This window comes from Podarcis vaucheri, assembly GCF_965113315.1.
Source record: "Podarcis vaucheri genome assembly, chromosome: 6".
Classification (NCBI taxonomy): Eukaryota; Metazoa; Chordata; class Lepidosauria; order Squamata; family Lacertidae; genus Podarcis; species Podarcis vaucheri.
The window spans coordinates 64,505,766-64,522,069 of record NC_138764.1 but is presented as its reverse complement, the minus strand read 5'-3'; the positions used below and the strand labels follow the sequence as shown (position 1 = coordinate 64,522,069).

Here is a 16,304-nt window from a genome sequence, read left to right as displayed (position 1 = left end):
GGATCAAGAACAATGGTGGTGGAGGTGGTGGAGGGAAAATACATACTTGGTCCCTCTTGATCAAGTATATTTGACCTATCCAAACATGCACTGCCACTACCATGCTCAGCTGTGCCCAATAAGCTTGCTGTTAAATGGAGCAGAGAGCCCAGCCCAGCCTATGGTTTGTGTGCAGCCTGCATGGCAGAATAGTGCAAAGACGGCCCTCTCTTCTGGCTCTACATGGGCTTTGCCCTACAGTATTTGATGCTTCTGCAGCAGCACGAGCTGCGGCAGTGGAGCCTGTGTCTCCAGCTGAGCTGAGCCTGCAAGGGCTGCCTGCTCTTGCTGCATTGCCAACGCGGGTGCTGCATGTGTCAGGGGAAACCTGGGGATGAAGAGAGGAATGCTTTGTGGGCTTGGCATTGCACAATAAATCTTTCTTTTGTCTCTCTGTTTCATTTCCTTTTTCTCTTTTTAAAAAAGGAAGAGAGAGTGAGAGAGAAGAAAGCTTCTTTCAACCCAATGAGAAGGTGCAATAGCACCCAAATTGAACCCCTCTGGTTCATGAGTGCATGCTGTGAGTTTGCTCTGTGCAAAACACATGGGGAGAACTGGGGAAAAACCTCCTGTTCATTTGAAGTCCTCTTTTCTGTTCTCATTGTATGTCCATTAGCTTCCCCCAGCGCACAAATATCATGCCAGTTTGTGTCTTCCAGAATGCAGCAATTAAATGCTAGCATGGGAAGCATACAAGGGTGATCTTTGTCCTCCAAAGAAGCTATTTGGAAGACAACAGTTTCTACCAATGCAGCTACCACCTCCTAGGTGAAGATTTACTCTGTACGGTGGTGCACAGCCAGGCTGGGCTGGCATCCAAATGGATGGCTCGGTAGTTAGTTAGCGTTTTTAATATTAGTTAGTTCCTCTGCGCTCCAGGGACATGGAGAAGAGATTGCGAGTGAGTGTGTTGGTATCTTGATGGGACTGTTTGCAAATCCCCACAGGCTTTGGCCAACAGCACCATAGAATATGAGAACCTGGAGGGTGAGGTGTCAGCCTTGCATGATGACCTGTGGGAACAACTGAACTTGGACATCCAGGTGAGAGAACGAAACCTCCAGACCACCTGCATTTAAGGAAAATGCTAGAGAACCCAGAGCAAAACTGGGCACAGACCTGTGGGGATGTCTAAGCATTTGTTGATAGACAGATTTGATTCTGGATCTCTTCTTATAAAGTTGTAAACGAAAGAGTAAAACCACCTGTATTCAGTTCAGTGGTACCTCGGTTTAAGAACGGTCCTGTTTAAGAACGATCCTGTTTACGAACACCGCAAAACTGGAAGTAATGTCCCAGGTTGCGAAGTTTACCTCGGTCTAAGAACGGAATCTGAACAGTGGAAGGGCACCGGCAGCGGGAGGCCTCTTTAGGGACAGCGCGCCTCGGTTTAAGAATGGTTTCGGTTTAAGAACGGACTTCTGGAACGGATTAAGTTCGTAAACCGAGGTACCACTGTACAGTTATCATTTCACATAATTAAGCCATCATTCTCACACATCCATCCATAAGGAATACTGACTATTGGACTGGGCTGCTTTTCCTAGATGCAAGTAAAAACATCAGAGCCAGATTTTAAGCATTATTCATGTATGTGCACCTAAAATACTGTGCACTACTACCGTGGCCAGTCACACCTATTGTGCATGCACAAAACAATTATGTGAAGAGCTGGCATGTGATATTTAATGGACCCATGTGCAAACTTTCATATAACTACTGGTGTGCTAATCCTATGTGGAAATACGTTAGGAGAGACTCCAGTGCAGACAATTTTGATCTCTCCTACAGTAGTTGTTAATACAGAAGCCCCACATTTGCATTTAGTTGTCATTGCTCCCAGTGTATGCTTTGGGAAATTTTTGATTGGGTTTTCCTAACGTAGAGCCTTATATTTCCCCAAACTAGGGTCCATCTTCTTAACTATACCCTACCAACCCTGGATTTATGCAACTTCTGCTAGGCATCTCTGACCCTTTCTTCATTAATTACACATTTTAAAACAGCCAAGAAATTACGTAGACATATGATGTGGTTGTAGTCTGTTCTTCAGTTCCAATATGGGCTCCATTACCTCTTTGTTTGGAATTACCTGGAAAGAAAATTGCTGGTGCTGGAATGCATCTCACTGATGACCTGCCAGAAGCAGCTTCACAGTAGTGCTTAATTATCCTTAGAAGCTTTGTAAACAGGGGGCCAATGTTGCCCAATCCAGCTTCCCACCCCTCTTGCCATGCAAGTCCCTCTGCTGTCATTCTGAAAAGGCAGATGGTGAGATATGGGAGACGCTGAAGCAGAAAGCAGGCACAGAGGTTGGCTTGCTGATGTTGTCCATGTCACTGACACCAGATAGAGTAATGATGTCTAATCCTTGCTTCCCTTCCGATGTAAACGACACTTGACCTTCTCGCTGCCACACTGAATGAAGGCATTGTTTTCCTTCCTTGCTCTGAGGTCCGCTTAGCCTCCAGACTCCACACATTTAAGCACCTACCAGATTTCTGTGAAACTCTGTCTCTGTGTGTGCACACACTCAGTGCAAATAGAAAACCTTCTGTTCTTAGTATTTATTTGCAAAGGTGCGGAAGTGGAAACAAACAGTTCTTAACCCCCTGTTGCCATCCCCCAGCACACACTCAAATGATATGAGGAATGTGGGAGTTGAGTCGACAGGCCTTCTTTTGGTCCTTGTCTAAAAAGCAAAGGGTTCAGTGTTCCTGCTCTGGCAGATGTGGCCAGAGTTTACTTAATTGCAGGAGTGCTTTGGGGAAGAGGATGCTTTCCTTGACCCTAGGAAGCCTCACCACAGAATCATGTGTGGAAGACACTACCATCAGGGTGAATTCAAACACTGAGTTGAGCATGTGGTACAGGCTGCACACAGGTGTGCGCAGAGCAAATGGCTTCTTTGAAACTTATGCATGCATCAAAATTTCCTTCCACATGCAAAATTAGTAATTCCACTAGAGTAGACAGCTAGGCTAGAAGTCTTCTCCCTGATCTGCAGCTAGCCACATGCATATCTGAAGTACAACAGGCAAGTAAAGACTGCTCACCATTACATTTGGCGAATGACCCACTTTTAAGGATCCCATATACTCTGAAGTAAGTCCCATTTAGTTTAGTGAGACTTCTAAAAAATGCTTGCGATTGCAAGCTTAAGGGCAAACTAGACAAGATGGTGGAGGAATCCATTACTGGATCACCTGTGACTGTTCCCCCACCCACCCTCCTTCCACCCTCTCCTAAATTATATCCTGAATCCTTCCCCCCCATCCGAAAAAAGAACTCAAAGCAGGTTTGAACAAATAAGTTACAACTAACCATATTAAAACACTAAAACATAATCATAGCATGAAATCACATCTGTTCTCCACTATGTAACAACCTGATTGGATGCGGAACTTCTTTCACTTCATTTATTCCAGAAGTTTGCATCCCAGAGTGTTATAAAACAGATCACTCTTCATTGAAGAGGGTCTGTTGTGTGCCTAGCAATTTATTGCTGTTTGTGTCCTGCCTGAGAGTAATTAATTCTGGAACAGCTCCAGAGGGAGGGAGAGATGTTGTGATAGAGCAGGGGGTGGCTCTCGCAGTATGCCCTGCTTGCAGTCCTGGAGTCTGCAGCCCTCCACAGCTGGAGAACATCCAACATCTGTTCCAAAGTGGCATAAATATCCAGGCCAGGATGTTTGTGAGTGGCTCTTTCAAAGGGAAGCAAGAGCTCTGCTAGCTCCTGATGGAACTAATTGATTGTAATGGTAGAAAGAGCAGGCGATGTCTGTGCTTTAGCTGGAAGGATGATGTGCTCGGCCTGTTCTCATGTTTTAAGTGATAAGCCTGTGCTTGTATGCAGCCTTGTTCACTGAGTAATTACAATGGGTTTTAAACTCCTGTGGTAACCATTTCGTTTCTGGTTTGTCCGCACACACATTTCCAATCTGATCTGATTCATCATCCTGATTTGAACTGTAATCTCTGTGTTTCAATGGAATAATAAGATCAGAATATTTGTGGCTGAGAGTTGGGTGAGCAGGACATCTCCCAGGTGTGTGCAAAAGCTACATCTGTACAGATTCTCATGAAAAGTGGAACAGGAAAGCCAAAATGCCTGTGTGTAACCTCTGTGTTATGGATTGTGCTGTGCTAAAAAGAGGAAGGACCGCAAACGCTGTTTTTAAAACTACTTGCACACTCGTAGCAATTTAGCATAGTTTGCTCAAACTTTACTACTTGAGTCTGTGAGTTTATGGAAAATTTGTCGTGTTGGGGCAGAAATTGTGATGTGGCAGGAAAACAGATATAGGCAGGTGAATATATGAGACTAGAAATGCATGGTGGAGTGGCAAGGTATTCTTGCGAGACATGCACTCTCAGCACTGATACTGGTTGTACATGCAAATGCATAGGTCTGAGCCATTTCCACATCCTGAGCTTGAAACTTGTTTGCTTTAAGAAGGAAAAAAGAAAACAGCCAATTTCCAACAATCAACATTTTGAACCAGTTTTTGCACTCACAAGACAACAGTCTTCAGTATGTAACTTCTTTCCCTGGGATGCCAAGCAACATCCCAATTTTTTAAGGGGTGGGAAATAGGGATTCTGGGCCAGTTGCATTGTTTTCATAAACCTCACAACTGATTTCTAAAGCACTCTGGGCTGATCCTTGCATGCCAGCTGGCTGCTTTCTTTTTCTGCATCTCAGTTGTCCCTGGGCCTGGGGAAATGTAATGTGTGAGCAGGCAGTGACCTGGAGCTACATGGATACACTCTGCTGTGATTGCAGCTGTTCCAAAACGTGTTGTTTCACTTGTAGAAACCAGAGCAGAATATATGTAATGCATTATTGCTGCTTCACATGTTATAGTTCTCTATGCAGTTCCGCAATCAGGGACAATTAGGGGGCCAGGTCTTGGAGCACTCCTCAAACTCAGATATAAACATTCACAACTGCCTGGATGATTATATCAGTGTTCTGATAGCTTGTTTCTTCACAGTGATTTTTCAATTTGCACTCTTGTTTGAAACTGTACAAACTTCTGATTATAGGCTGCTCATCGGCTTCCTTGATAAGAGGAGCAGTTGCCCAGGGTTGCCATAGCAAAGTGTGCCTTCTGCAGAAGCTAGGCTAAGCTTGGAGAAAAAGATCTCTTTGGGATTACGGAAGCTTGTAAAAGTGGCAATTTTTGCCAAGAGAAATTGAGTGGGTGCTTAAATCCCCCTTCCTCCAGCTGCTTTTCCCATTGCAGAGTTCTAGCTGTATACGTAGAAGTGTCAATCAGGGATAGCTAATCTGTGGCCCTCCTCCTGTTGTTGGCAGTGGCGGACCTAAATCTGGGGGGAAATATATACAACAAAAAAGTAATCAATTTGACTCAGATCAATGTGCCTCACAAATTTTAAGCAATGTGGACTAAATTGCTGCTGGGGCCCTTCCAGAATTAGGGGCCCTGAAGCCTAAGTTTCATTCGTTTCATAGTAGATTTGCCCCTGGTTGTGGGACTCCAGGACTCATCAGCCCCAGACAGCATAGCCAGTGGTTAGGGATGATGGGAGTTCTAGTCCAAGAACATAATGTTAACCACCACTTATATAAAGGGGAACGCACAGTTTTTACCTAAAAGAAATAGAAACATAGGAAACTGCCTTGTACCAAGACAGATCATGACTCCAGCTACCTCGGAGTTGCTTGCAGTGACTGGAAGCAGCAATCCAGGTTTTCAGACAGGGGTAGTTCCCAGCCCATCCTGAAGACTGCAAGGATTGAATTTGGAACCTTCTTGCATGCAAAGCAGATGCTCTACCGATAAGCTACAGCCCTCCCCCCACAAGGATCGCGTTCAGGAAGCAGTGCTAGCTTACTTACTATTATTTTGGGTGCCTTGGCCCTTTCAGAATGAAATGCTCAACCGGCAAATCCAGAAGGAGATCTGGCGGATCCAGGATGTGATGGAGGGGCTGAGGAAGAACAACCCATCCCGGGGCACAGACACAGCAAAGCATAGGGGTAAGTGCAACGCCTTTTATTTGCAGGCTCTTTGGAGTCGCAGGCAGAAGTATTGGCTTCTTATCTCAATATCTGCCACTCCTTCCACAATGCGTACACCCAAAATTTGCTATCTGCCACCTGGAAATGTTTTGCAACCAGGATAGGAGTGTCATTTATTGCAATCTATTTGAAGAGTGGCACTGTCATTTAGACCAGGGGTAAGCAGAAGATAGATCAGGAACTAATGGTAGATTGCTGTGTAATTGGCTGTGCATCAGCAAGAGTTTTGTAGAATCATAGAGTTGGAAGGGACCCTACAGCTCCCTTTGCCATAAACCACACCAGTCCATGTGCCAGTAGCATGACAACCAGGACATAGGTGCAGGAGGGCAGGACAGTCTCTGCATCAGTCTGGAGTTGGCACAAGTAGTCATTGGTCCTATATCAGGACCAATACCATCATAACTTTTTAAAGGGTACTTTCCTTTCTTTACAGATCTGTCAAGGAAGGTTCAATTCCTCCCTCCACCACACACACACTTTCCATTGGCCTCTCTAGGTGGTCCCTTTCCTGCTGATCCATCCATCAGTTGGTTTGCATGAATGGCTTACCTTTTCCGTGTTATTTTTCCGCAGTATCCCTTGGCCCATCAGGAACCTACAGCTCCAACAGCCCAGCCAGCCCTTTGAGCTCAGCCAGCCTCACCAGCCCCCTGAGCCCTTTCTCTCTTGTGTCGGGATCCCAGAGCTCCCCTACTAAGCAAGGCAGCAACGAGGTGAGCAAATTTATCATTGCCCAGGGCAGCCTGAATGAAGATGCAGCAAAATGGGAGAGGGGGAAGTGTTCCCAGTCGTGGCCAAGATGCTCTCGTAACACTTCTGTTTCCAGGATTATCGTTCCACCAGTAGGTGGCAACCCAGGCCTTGCTCTGGCGTGGGTGATGGAGGCTGCAATACATTTTTTTCAGAGGAAAGTCGAAGGGACCCTGGCAATAGACCCAACCATTTAAAGATCGTAATATTGGCTTAAACACCTTGAAACTCTGGGTGCTTCCAGACTTCCAGTCCCCCTGCTCCCAGTTGGAATAGTAGTTCTAAACGAAGATATGCAATAGGAGGGGAGATAAAGAAAAGGTTGGTAGAGCAGGGTAGCGCTAACCTTACTCATTTGATATTCTTGTAGCTGTGTTGATCCTTCTAGTTTCAAGACTATAAGTATTCAGCAAAGGGATTGGCAACTTGAAGTATAGATTCCAGGTAACTGGCACTCTGATACAGCAGGCCAATCACCTGCAGCACCCATTAAAATTTAACACAATTTGTGCTTGTGCTCACCTTTTTAAAAAAAATCATTTAGAATCAAAAGACCCAAAGCTGATCATTATACTTATTTATTTAACAGGATTTGTATATTGATTAATCAACAAAAATCTCTAAGCGGTTTACATAACACAATTTAAAATATACATAAGAAAATACTACTAAAACCAAACTGTAAAATTAACTGACGTAAAATAGATCAAAATATAGATAAAATCAGTAGTGTTGAAACAAATGTGCACAATGCAGTGTGCGCACTTCGAGGCAGACTTGCCTAAACAAAAAAAGGTTTAAGCTGGTGCTGAATACAGTACCACAGGCGTTCTTGCCCACTACAGAGAGTAGGCACTGCTGCTCTAAAGGACCAGTTCTTTGCAAGAGCAAAATACCTGTTATGTGACACTTATAAAAGTGGCCTTTATGCAGATCAAAGCAGTCAGGTGGACACATAGGGGTAAGACAACCCCTCAAGTAGACTGAATTATGTGATAGATGATATAGCCACTTTCACTGCTCCGCTGGCTTTTATTTGGGAAACTGTGGCAATGAGCAATTAGGATAATTATTTGAAGGCTTTTTACTCTGCAACAAGACTCCCTCCCTTCTTCCATTATGTCTGCTCACTTATCGAGTTACTAATCCTGAATCATTGCTGGTATCATTGCAGAGCATTAGGCAAGGGCCATAGCTCATTGATAGAGAATCTGCTTGGCATTCACAAAGTCCCAGGTTCAAGCCCTGGCATCACCAGGAAGGGCTGGCAAGAACGCCTGTCTGAAACCCTCGAAAACTGCTACCAATATTGAGCTAGAATGACCGATGGTCTGATTCGGTATCGAGCAGCATTATATTTTCCTGGTGAAATTGCTCCTATTGTGTGTGTTTTTTCGGGTGGGGGGAAATAATGTGGGCACAGCCTTTGTGAGCCATTCATCTCAATGCCACATCAGCAACTATTTTAAAGAAGAAGATTGATAGCACAGAGAAAAGCTGCTACACAAGCAACTCTCCATGTAGTGATAGCTGCCTTAAGATGCAATGTGAATTGGTCTTCACGTGATGCACATAAAAATGGCAAGGTGCTCAGATATGACAGCAGCTGACACGCACCTTAGGCTGGGATACTTCAAGCATCCTAAAACTTTGGAATGATTCAGTTTCAGTAGTTATGAGTCGGTGGGAGATTAGCAACTTCTTTTACTGCTACAACCTCTGGCCATCCTAAATAGAAGTCTGATCCAATAAATTGAGTCAAAAGGCATTGGACAATTATATATGGTACTTCCTATGCTACTTCCATGCCTATAAAAGGCATTGCAGATACTGGCATATCGTATTCCAACTTGTACAAATGACCAAATGCAATGAGGGAAATAGCCAATGGATGGGTATCTTTATTTTTTGGTCGCTCTGGCACCATCTGTCATTGAACCTAAATTTCAGCCCCAAATCAACCATCAACCCCAGACCCACTCATGTTCCACCCCCATGCATGTTTTGGGGGGTATCATTTTCTGTGTTCCCGAAACCTTGGGATTTCAGCACGTATGCAATCACCATTGGGTCATTCAAACCTACAGCAGTTGTGTCTATAGATATAAGTTCACATTGTGGGGCAAGCAGCAGACTGCAAGGATCATAAAATATCTGCATTTTGGACAATGTGCATTCTTATTTTTTGAAATGGCAGATATTTTGGAAGCGGCTGAAAGTTCCCTCGCAGTTTGCGCCTTTGGTCCAGTAACACCAGGCTCATCCCAGGCTTGCGTGGCTTGATGTTGGGTTGCCCAGCATGAAGAGAGAGGCCGGCCATTTGGCATCGGGGCTCCTGGGTGCTCGGTTGCAGCTGTGCCCTGTCCTGGGTGTAACACCTGTCTCTGTTGGAGTCTTTGTCTCACTAATTCTCTTTTCCTTCCCCTTCTCACAGTTTCTCTGCTCTTACTCCTAACACTTCTCGGCTTCCTCTCCACTTCAGGAGCCCGGTCCACCTCGACCTCCCCTCCCCAAATCATATGTGCCCTTGGAATCTCCTCCGACTGTCCCTCCGCTCCCTACCGAAAGCCGCCTCTGGCCGTATCCTAACTCCCCTTCCTGGCAGCAAAGCAGCGAGGCGAAGAGGGGACAGGTATCAAAATGGAGTTTGAGAGCTGGAGGCATGCTCTATCCTTTGCCACACTCACCTGGAACTGGGGAGGGATGTGGAGCCAGGTGCGGGAGCAGCTTGTGGGGAGGAGCCATGCTGTGTCATTGTCGTGTCCTGCAACAGCGCAGGGCTAGGGTTAGGCAGTGCAGTACAGGTGAACCCACACTGCCCAACCCTTTCACCATCCTGGTACATGGTAATGGGACTGGTGCCCGGAGACCAGGACCACAGCACTACCACCTCTCCCCACCAGCTGCTCCTAGCCGGATGGTTAACCAGTCATCTTTCTCAAGCAACCTATGCTCCCTGAAGCCCATTACATGATATTTTTCCTACGTGTAGATTTTGCCTAGGTATGAAAAATGTCATCTGCCAAACAGCCTTTGGGGCAATTTGCCTTTTTGAGAATGTCAGGAGCTACATCCTCTCAATGGCAGGTTGTGATATACCCTAATGATGGATGAGAACAGAAGACAAGAGTGGGACACAGATTTCAAATCAGAGACTTAGGCTGGAGACACACAATATTTTTTCTTTTCTTTCCTTCAGAGAGCTGAAGCCATCTTGAAAGAGAAATTGCTGCTTGGTGTGCTTCCTTAACTGGTGTTTGCTTTTGGTGAAGTGGTTTTGCGGGTTTTTTAAACAACTCAAAAACCTGTGAAACCTTTTTGACCAGTGGCAATAATGAGACAAAAGAACTATTAAATGTACATGCAAAGCAATGCCTCTGTCAGACTCCCTTCATCTCTCTCAAAAATTACTGTCTGCCTCCAGCCTTAGATTGCAATTCTGTGGCCGCAATTGATTGTGGCCTATATTTATACTGATAGCCAAGTATCCTGTGGCTTGTGGGCCTCTTTGCCCAGTGGGAAAATGATATACAAAATACATCAGTCCACAAGAATATCATGAACAATGACACGTTCCTCAGAGAGTAACTCTCTACTTAGTTTGTAAGATAACCTTGGATTAATATCTGCAAAGGTTTCACATCTCCACCAAGCAGAATCTGATCCGTGTTAAACCCCAGGAAGGTAGTGGAAATGTTTTAAAGCTGCTGAGCTGGTTTTTCATCTCCCATGTTGAGAGGGGATATCATGCCATTGGGATCTCATAAGAGCTGGTTGGGGGGGAAGCAACCATTATAGGTCAGTTGCAAAGTAGGTGGGGGAAGAAAACCTCCAAGCCTCCTGCTGCTCTCGCTTCAAAGCCGCCTTTGCTTTTCCCCAAGTGGAATTTCACAGGTTCTGCGCATCCCAAAAGTCAGACAGCGGCAGCAAAGTTTAGGGCAAGGCCATATAAAGAATTAAGAAATTAAAATGAGGAATTAAGGTGGTTGTTGTATTTTCTAAAAGGCGGGTGCTTTTTTTCCTCAAACCCAAAGCATTTTCCCCCCAATCATAGTAATAAAACTAACCTCAAGTTTTAAAACATGGCCTACTGGTGACCATGGATAAAGTTGCCATTATAGGATTAAGTCATTCCTATGAACTTATCAAGAATTGGATGCTATTGTGATACAAGAGAGAAGTGAGTCAAATGTTCACTCTGGACCAGATTAAAATAGAACCCTCAAACATTTTACTGCCTAGAAGTTCAGCACAAAATGCACAGAGACTCATACCTTTTATTCTGGGTGTTTATGTTGTAACAGAGGCCCACATACAGAGTTCATTATGATGTACATAAAATGCCCAGGCTGACAGAAAGGCTGTTTGGTGCAAGGGACCAATATAATGGTTGCAACTGCTCTGGCTCATTCTGCCATTCCTCGCTGTGGTTTTACTTCTATTGTCCTTTCCCTTCCCTGCATTCATCCCCTGTGATAGTCATCTGTGTTAATAGCAGAGATTGCCCACAGAGATGCTCTTGAGATGAAGCAGAAGGAGAGGGACTTGGGGAGGTTTCGTCACCAATGTTAAAATGCCCATCTTTCCCAGAGGAAGGGGTGGGGGTGGGGAAACACTTCTTCAAGCTGTTGCATATTTTCTGATCAAGGGGGCAATGATTTTCCAAAGCTCTGTTGCTCTTGTATGGTTTTGAGTCTCCAATTCAGTGGAGTGGTGACGGCAGCTTATGTAATTAGCTTCCTTCACCAATACTTATACCCTAAATGTCTGCATCCTGCTAGCAATAGGAGTAGATGGGATGGAGACAAACCTTGTACCTAAGCTGTTGGTACCATTTCTACTTGGACTGTTGGCTCATATAGGCTTGCCTGTCAATTGAACAAAACAACAACAACAGTGGAAATCTTATCCACAGATAAGAAAAACTCTGGAAGGCTGGGACTGTGTTAAGCACCACTATTTTGAGATAGAAGCACAAAAAATCCACTGATCTTTGTTCCCAAATGCCAGTGCTTTGGATACAGTGTGCGCTGAACCACCACACCTTTGATTTGCTTTTGGTTCTTCAAATTTGAGTTGAGCATGAATTTGCCCCAATTTCTCCAGCTGATTGGTTCTTGGGCATTGGACACTCCTTGGGGTCATTTTTGGATGATGGGCAGGGGGCAAAGGTGCTTCTTCTGATTACTGCTTCCTTTCACTGTTTCTGTGTGGGCATTTCTGTTCATTTTTGGCATGTGTGTTTGTCTGTGTCTGAAATCCTGTGTAGTTAAGGAAAGTGGCAGCTGTTTGGAGACAGGACCTCTCTTCAGCTTCCCTTGCAGTTCCTCACAGGGAATTGTATTTGCCCCCACAGTCCAAGTCCAGCTTTGAGCAGAACAAGAAGGACCATCACCGGACGTCAGCCTCAAATTCTGCTGTAGAGGCTGGTCTCTTGCAGACAAGGCAAGACCCGGATGCTGATAAGCAAGTTGCTCTCAACAAAGGTACTGGCAAACAATGTGCATCCTGGGAGGGGACCTGATTTGGCTTACTGATTAGGACTCCTCCAGACAACCTGTCTATTGAGTAGTCCTCCTGACTGGCAGATAGATTGTATGGATAGATCTGCTCCATATTGTTGCCCTTATGGCCTGCTTGTGGACTTCCTTGTGGGCATTTGGTTGTCAACTGTGGGAAGCAGTTGTGGGTGGACTTTTGGTCTGACCCAGCAAGACTCCTCTTTTGTTTTTAATGGGACTCAAGGAGGAAGTATATTCAAAGAATAAAGCTTCCATTTCCATTATGGTCCATTAAGATGGGCTTAGGAATGATGGCAATTTAGTGTTAATAGATGCAAAAGCAGCTTCACTACAACAGTACATTTCTAGTGCAGGCTGCTGTTGAAATCTGGAAGGACACAGATGTGTGGTCAACACCATTAGCACTCTTCTGCTCTTTCCCACGGAGATGACCAGGTGCAGTGTGGGACAAGGCTCCTGCATCTTCGGATGTTTGGAAGAAGGAATTTTGACAGGTGCAGCTTGGCTCACCCCACTGGTCCTATGATATGACAAGCTGCACCCATCCAAACTTCCATATCTACAAAACTATTAAAGATGTAATGGGCCTATGAGCTTGCTTCATCTCTAGATACAAGTCTCTTACACTTCTGTTTAATTTCAATATAACTAGTTGTTGTGTAGTATGATATTACAGTGTTCTGATATAAACAGCCTTGTGTGTAGCTGTATGCAACTGAAAAATGTGGCATAAAAAATACTTAGAAGCAGCATTTTCAGTGAAAGTTGTGGCTGTCAAATCCTGCTGTTCCAGCCTCTTGGTATCTGAAAATAATGTAGGTTTTTTAATCTTTGGGTGGATGTGGGAAGCCATCTCTCCTTGCAATCAAAGGGCCATGGTGTCCCAAATAAAGAAAACATGGTTATGTCTTTCCATACCTATTGCCATTGCTAGAAACTTGACTTTTTGCTTCTTGCTGATGAAACACCTTTCCCTCTCCTCTGCATTCTACCAGTTGGCATTGTTCCCCCAAGGACCAAATCACCCATGGATGATGACGCCATCCCCATGTCAGGTGTGGTGCGGAGGGGTGCCAGCAACTTAGCCAATGGGCTGAATGCCCGGGTAAGATCAAATTCTGCTGTCTTTTCCTAATTATAATTACCATCAGAGGGATTGAGGCCATACAGAGAGGGTTATGCAGCTTGCTAAGATGGGAAAGGAGCAGGAGGGTGGGAGAGGAATTTAAGAAGATCTCAGGTTATAGTCTCCTTTTTTGTTTTGATTTACTAGTTAGAACACCTTGGGGCTGCTTTGAAGGGGCATGGCAATTTTAGATAGGGTGTTTAGCCTTTCTCTCCACACACCCCATGCCTTTTCCTTGATGTAAATCTCGAACACTTGCGCACGCATAGACACACCCTGGGGGAAGAGACACGTACTAGACAAGTCCTGGTGCTGTTCCTGTTAGTAGCTGGAGAGGAGATCCTAATCACAGCTCTTTCACCTCTTCTCATGTTTTGGAAAAGTTGCAAAAGTTTAGAAACAGCAGCAAAAAGCTCATAAAAAGATTGGTATTATCTATTCACTTGTGAATTGCCTTCCACATATATGTCCCAAGACAATTTACTGACATATCCTTAAAAGCAGCTAGAATAATTTTTAAAAGCAGCACAAGAACAACCAAGTAAATGTTTTTTAAAAACCAACATAAAATGGACCCCAGAGACTGGAAAAGATCTCCCTGCCCCACCTTTGCACTATGAGCAAAGCTCTAAAGGTAAGCTAGATGTCATTGTGTCCGTTCCTCTGTATGATCACACAGGTCTTCTGATTGTGAGGAGGAGACTTCGCAAGCACAGCTGGCATCTGCCTCAGAAGCTTGCCTAATGCAAGGAGGGCATAAGCAGAGCCAGTGGGCATGCGGCATTGGGCACTGAGCCCACAAAGCAAACCACCCCTCCTCTGCATAGATGGCAAGAGAACTTTAATATTCAGAGGGGAGGAATACCAGTCAAGGATATACAGTGGAACCTTGGTTGTTGAATGCAATCAGTTCCGGAAGACCGTTTGACTTCCAAAACATTTGACAACTGAGGCACAATTTCTGGTTAGCAAAATCCATTGAAAAAATGGAGAAACATGCCTTGGAAGCCATTCGACTTCCGAGGCATGTTTGAAAATGGAAGCATTCACTTCTGGGTTGTTGGCATTCGAAAACTGAAATGTTTGACTTCCGGAGCATTTGACAATCAAAGTTCTACTGTGTTGCTTTTTGAGCATTGAAAGGAGTTTGTATACACAATTCCTACGATCTTTATGACAACCCTATGAGGTAGGTCAGTGTTGCTATGATCCCCCTTATTGCAAATAAGGGCTAGAGGGCAGAGAGAATATGGCTTCCTTAGAGCTAAGTCAATTGATGGCTTTAGAGTTAAGGTTTGAACAGGGATCTTCCTATCCCAGGCTCTTAGGAAGAGGCAAGACATGGCTGCTGCTCAAACGGTGGTGCACTCCCTTGGCTGCTGCTTGAAAGAATGCAGTGACATCCCATCTCTCCTCCTTTCCTTTTTATGAGGCCTTAATAGGTAGAGAAGAGGTGGGGAGACAAGTCTGCTGTTTTTGTTTCTCACTACTGTATATCTAGTTAGAAGCATTGGAAGCTGCTTTATACTGATTTGCACCATCTAGCTCAGTGCTGTCTACACTGGCTGGCAGCAGCTCTCCAGGATTTGAGGTGGGGTTCTCTCCCAGTAGTACCTGAGAGTGCTGGGAATCGAACCTGGGACCTTCTTCATGCAAAGCACATTCTGCACCACTGAGCCACAGCCCTTCTGCCCTTGGCCACTGAATTACACCAACTCTCCTCTTTTGTTCCGAAGATAGTGTCGCCAGGAAAGAGCACTGGGGCTTAACTAGATTAGCATTTAACTTTCACTTGCAGTGCTCTGGAAACTCTCCCCTAGGGTGCTGAAGTCAGTCAACATCTGTCTTTTCTCCTCATCCTTTCTTTTCACTCAGTAACTGCCGTTCTGTTCCCAAAAAATGCACAAGCAGCAATAAAGCCGCAGCTGCAGAGCGCAGCCAATGGATTGTTAAATTGCTTCCTCTTTTCTCCTCCCAAATCTGTCACCCCTTTCAGAATCACAATCTCTCAGACTCACTTTGCCCGTCCTGCCTCCCCCAAACTGTTTTGCCTAGTGGCTGTCCATCCCTTGGCTCTCCATCTTGAAGGGCCATAATAGCTCAGTGGTACAGTAGGATGGAGAGAGATCCCTGTATGAAATCCTGGAGAGTCACTGCCAATGAATGTATAGATAATATTCAGCTAGGGTTGCATATGCACCATACATTTAAAACACATTGCTTCCTCCAAACAACTCTGGGTATTCTAGACCCCTCATAGCACCACTATTCCCAGCACCCATAACTTACTACAGCTCCCAGGATCCTTTGTGGGAAGTCATGTTCTGCAAGCTTATGGTGTGTATGCAGGCCTGACTCTGCGTAAGGCAGCTTTCTATGTTTGTGTATTTCTCTCCTGATATCTCAAGTGAGCCCCTTCTTCTCCTCACAACAGAAACCAAAAAGGTTACGTATAGGTCTATGAATAATAACATTGGGAAATTCAGGGGAGATTTTTGAGCAGGGCATTTTCCTACTCAAGATAAACCAGCTTCTTCCCATCACTATATATACCCACGAGGCTCGTGTGTGTGTGTGTGTCTCCCCAGGACAGGCCAAAGAGTGCAGTATTTTCGAATGAAATGAAGGCAAAGATGAGCGTAGAGGAGCAGATTGATCGCATGAAGCGCCACCAAAGTGGTTCTATGAAGGAGAAGAGGCGGAGCTTGCAGCTTCCAGCCAATCAGCAACAGGCAGACAGCCTTCTCTCTAAAGCACCTGCCTCTTACAAAGTGGTAATGTATCCCTGTTGTTGTTTATTAGTTATATTTTTGCA

At 44.8% G+C, this 16,304-nt stretch overlaps 1 protein-coding gene across 15 annotated transcripts in view; it reads left to right on the top strand.

The window, feature by feature from the left end:
* Window positions 1-16,304, top strand: part of PLEKHA6 (pleckstrin homology domain containing A6) — a 197,040-nt gene that overhangs the window by 167,240 nt on the left and 13,496 nt on the right. For all 15 annotated transcript variants that reach the window (XM_082228125.1, XM_082228139.1, XM_082228133.1 and 12 more), the window contains 7 exons: window positions 987-1,082; window positions 5,935-6,046; window positions 6,665-6,804; window positions 9,324-9,473; window positions 12,198-12,327; window positions 13,359-13,468; window positions 16,078-16,263. In XM_082228125.1, coding sequence (XP_082084251.1) covers window positions 987-1,082; window positions 5,935-6,046; window positions 6,665-6,804; window positions 9,324-9,473; window positions 12,198-12,327; window positions 13,359-13,468; window positions 16,078-16,263 — 924 coding nt within the window. The remainder of the gene's footprint in view (window positions 1-986; window positions 1,083-5,934; window positions 6,047-6,664; window positions 6,805-9,323; window positions 9,474-12,197; window positions 12,328-13,358; window positions 13,469-16,077; window positions 16,264-16,304) is intronic.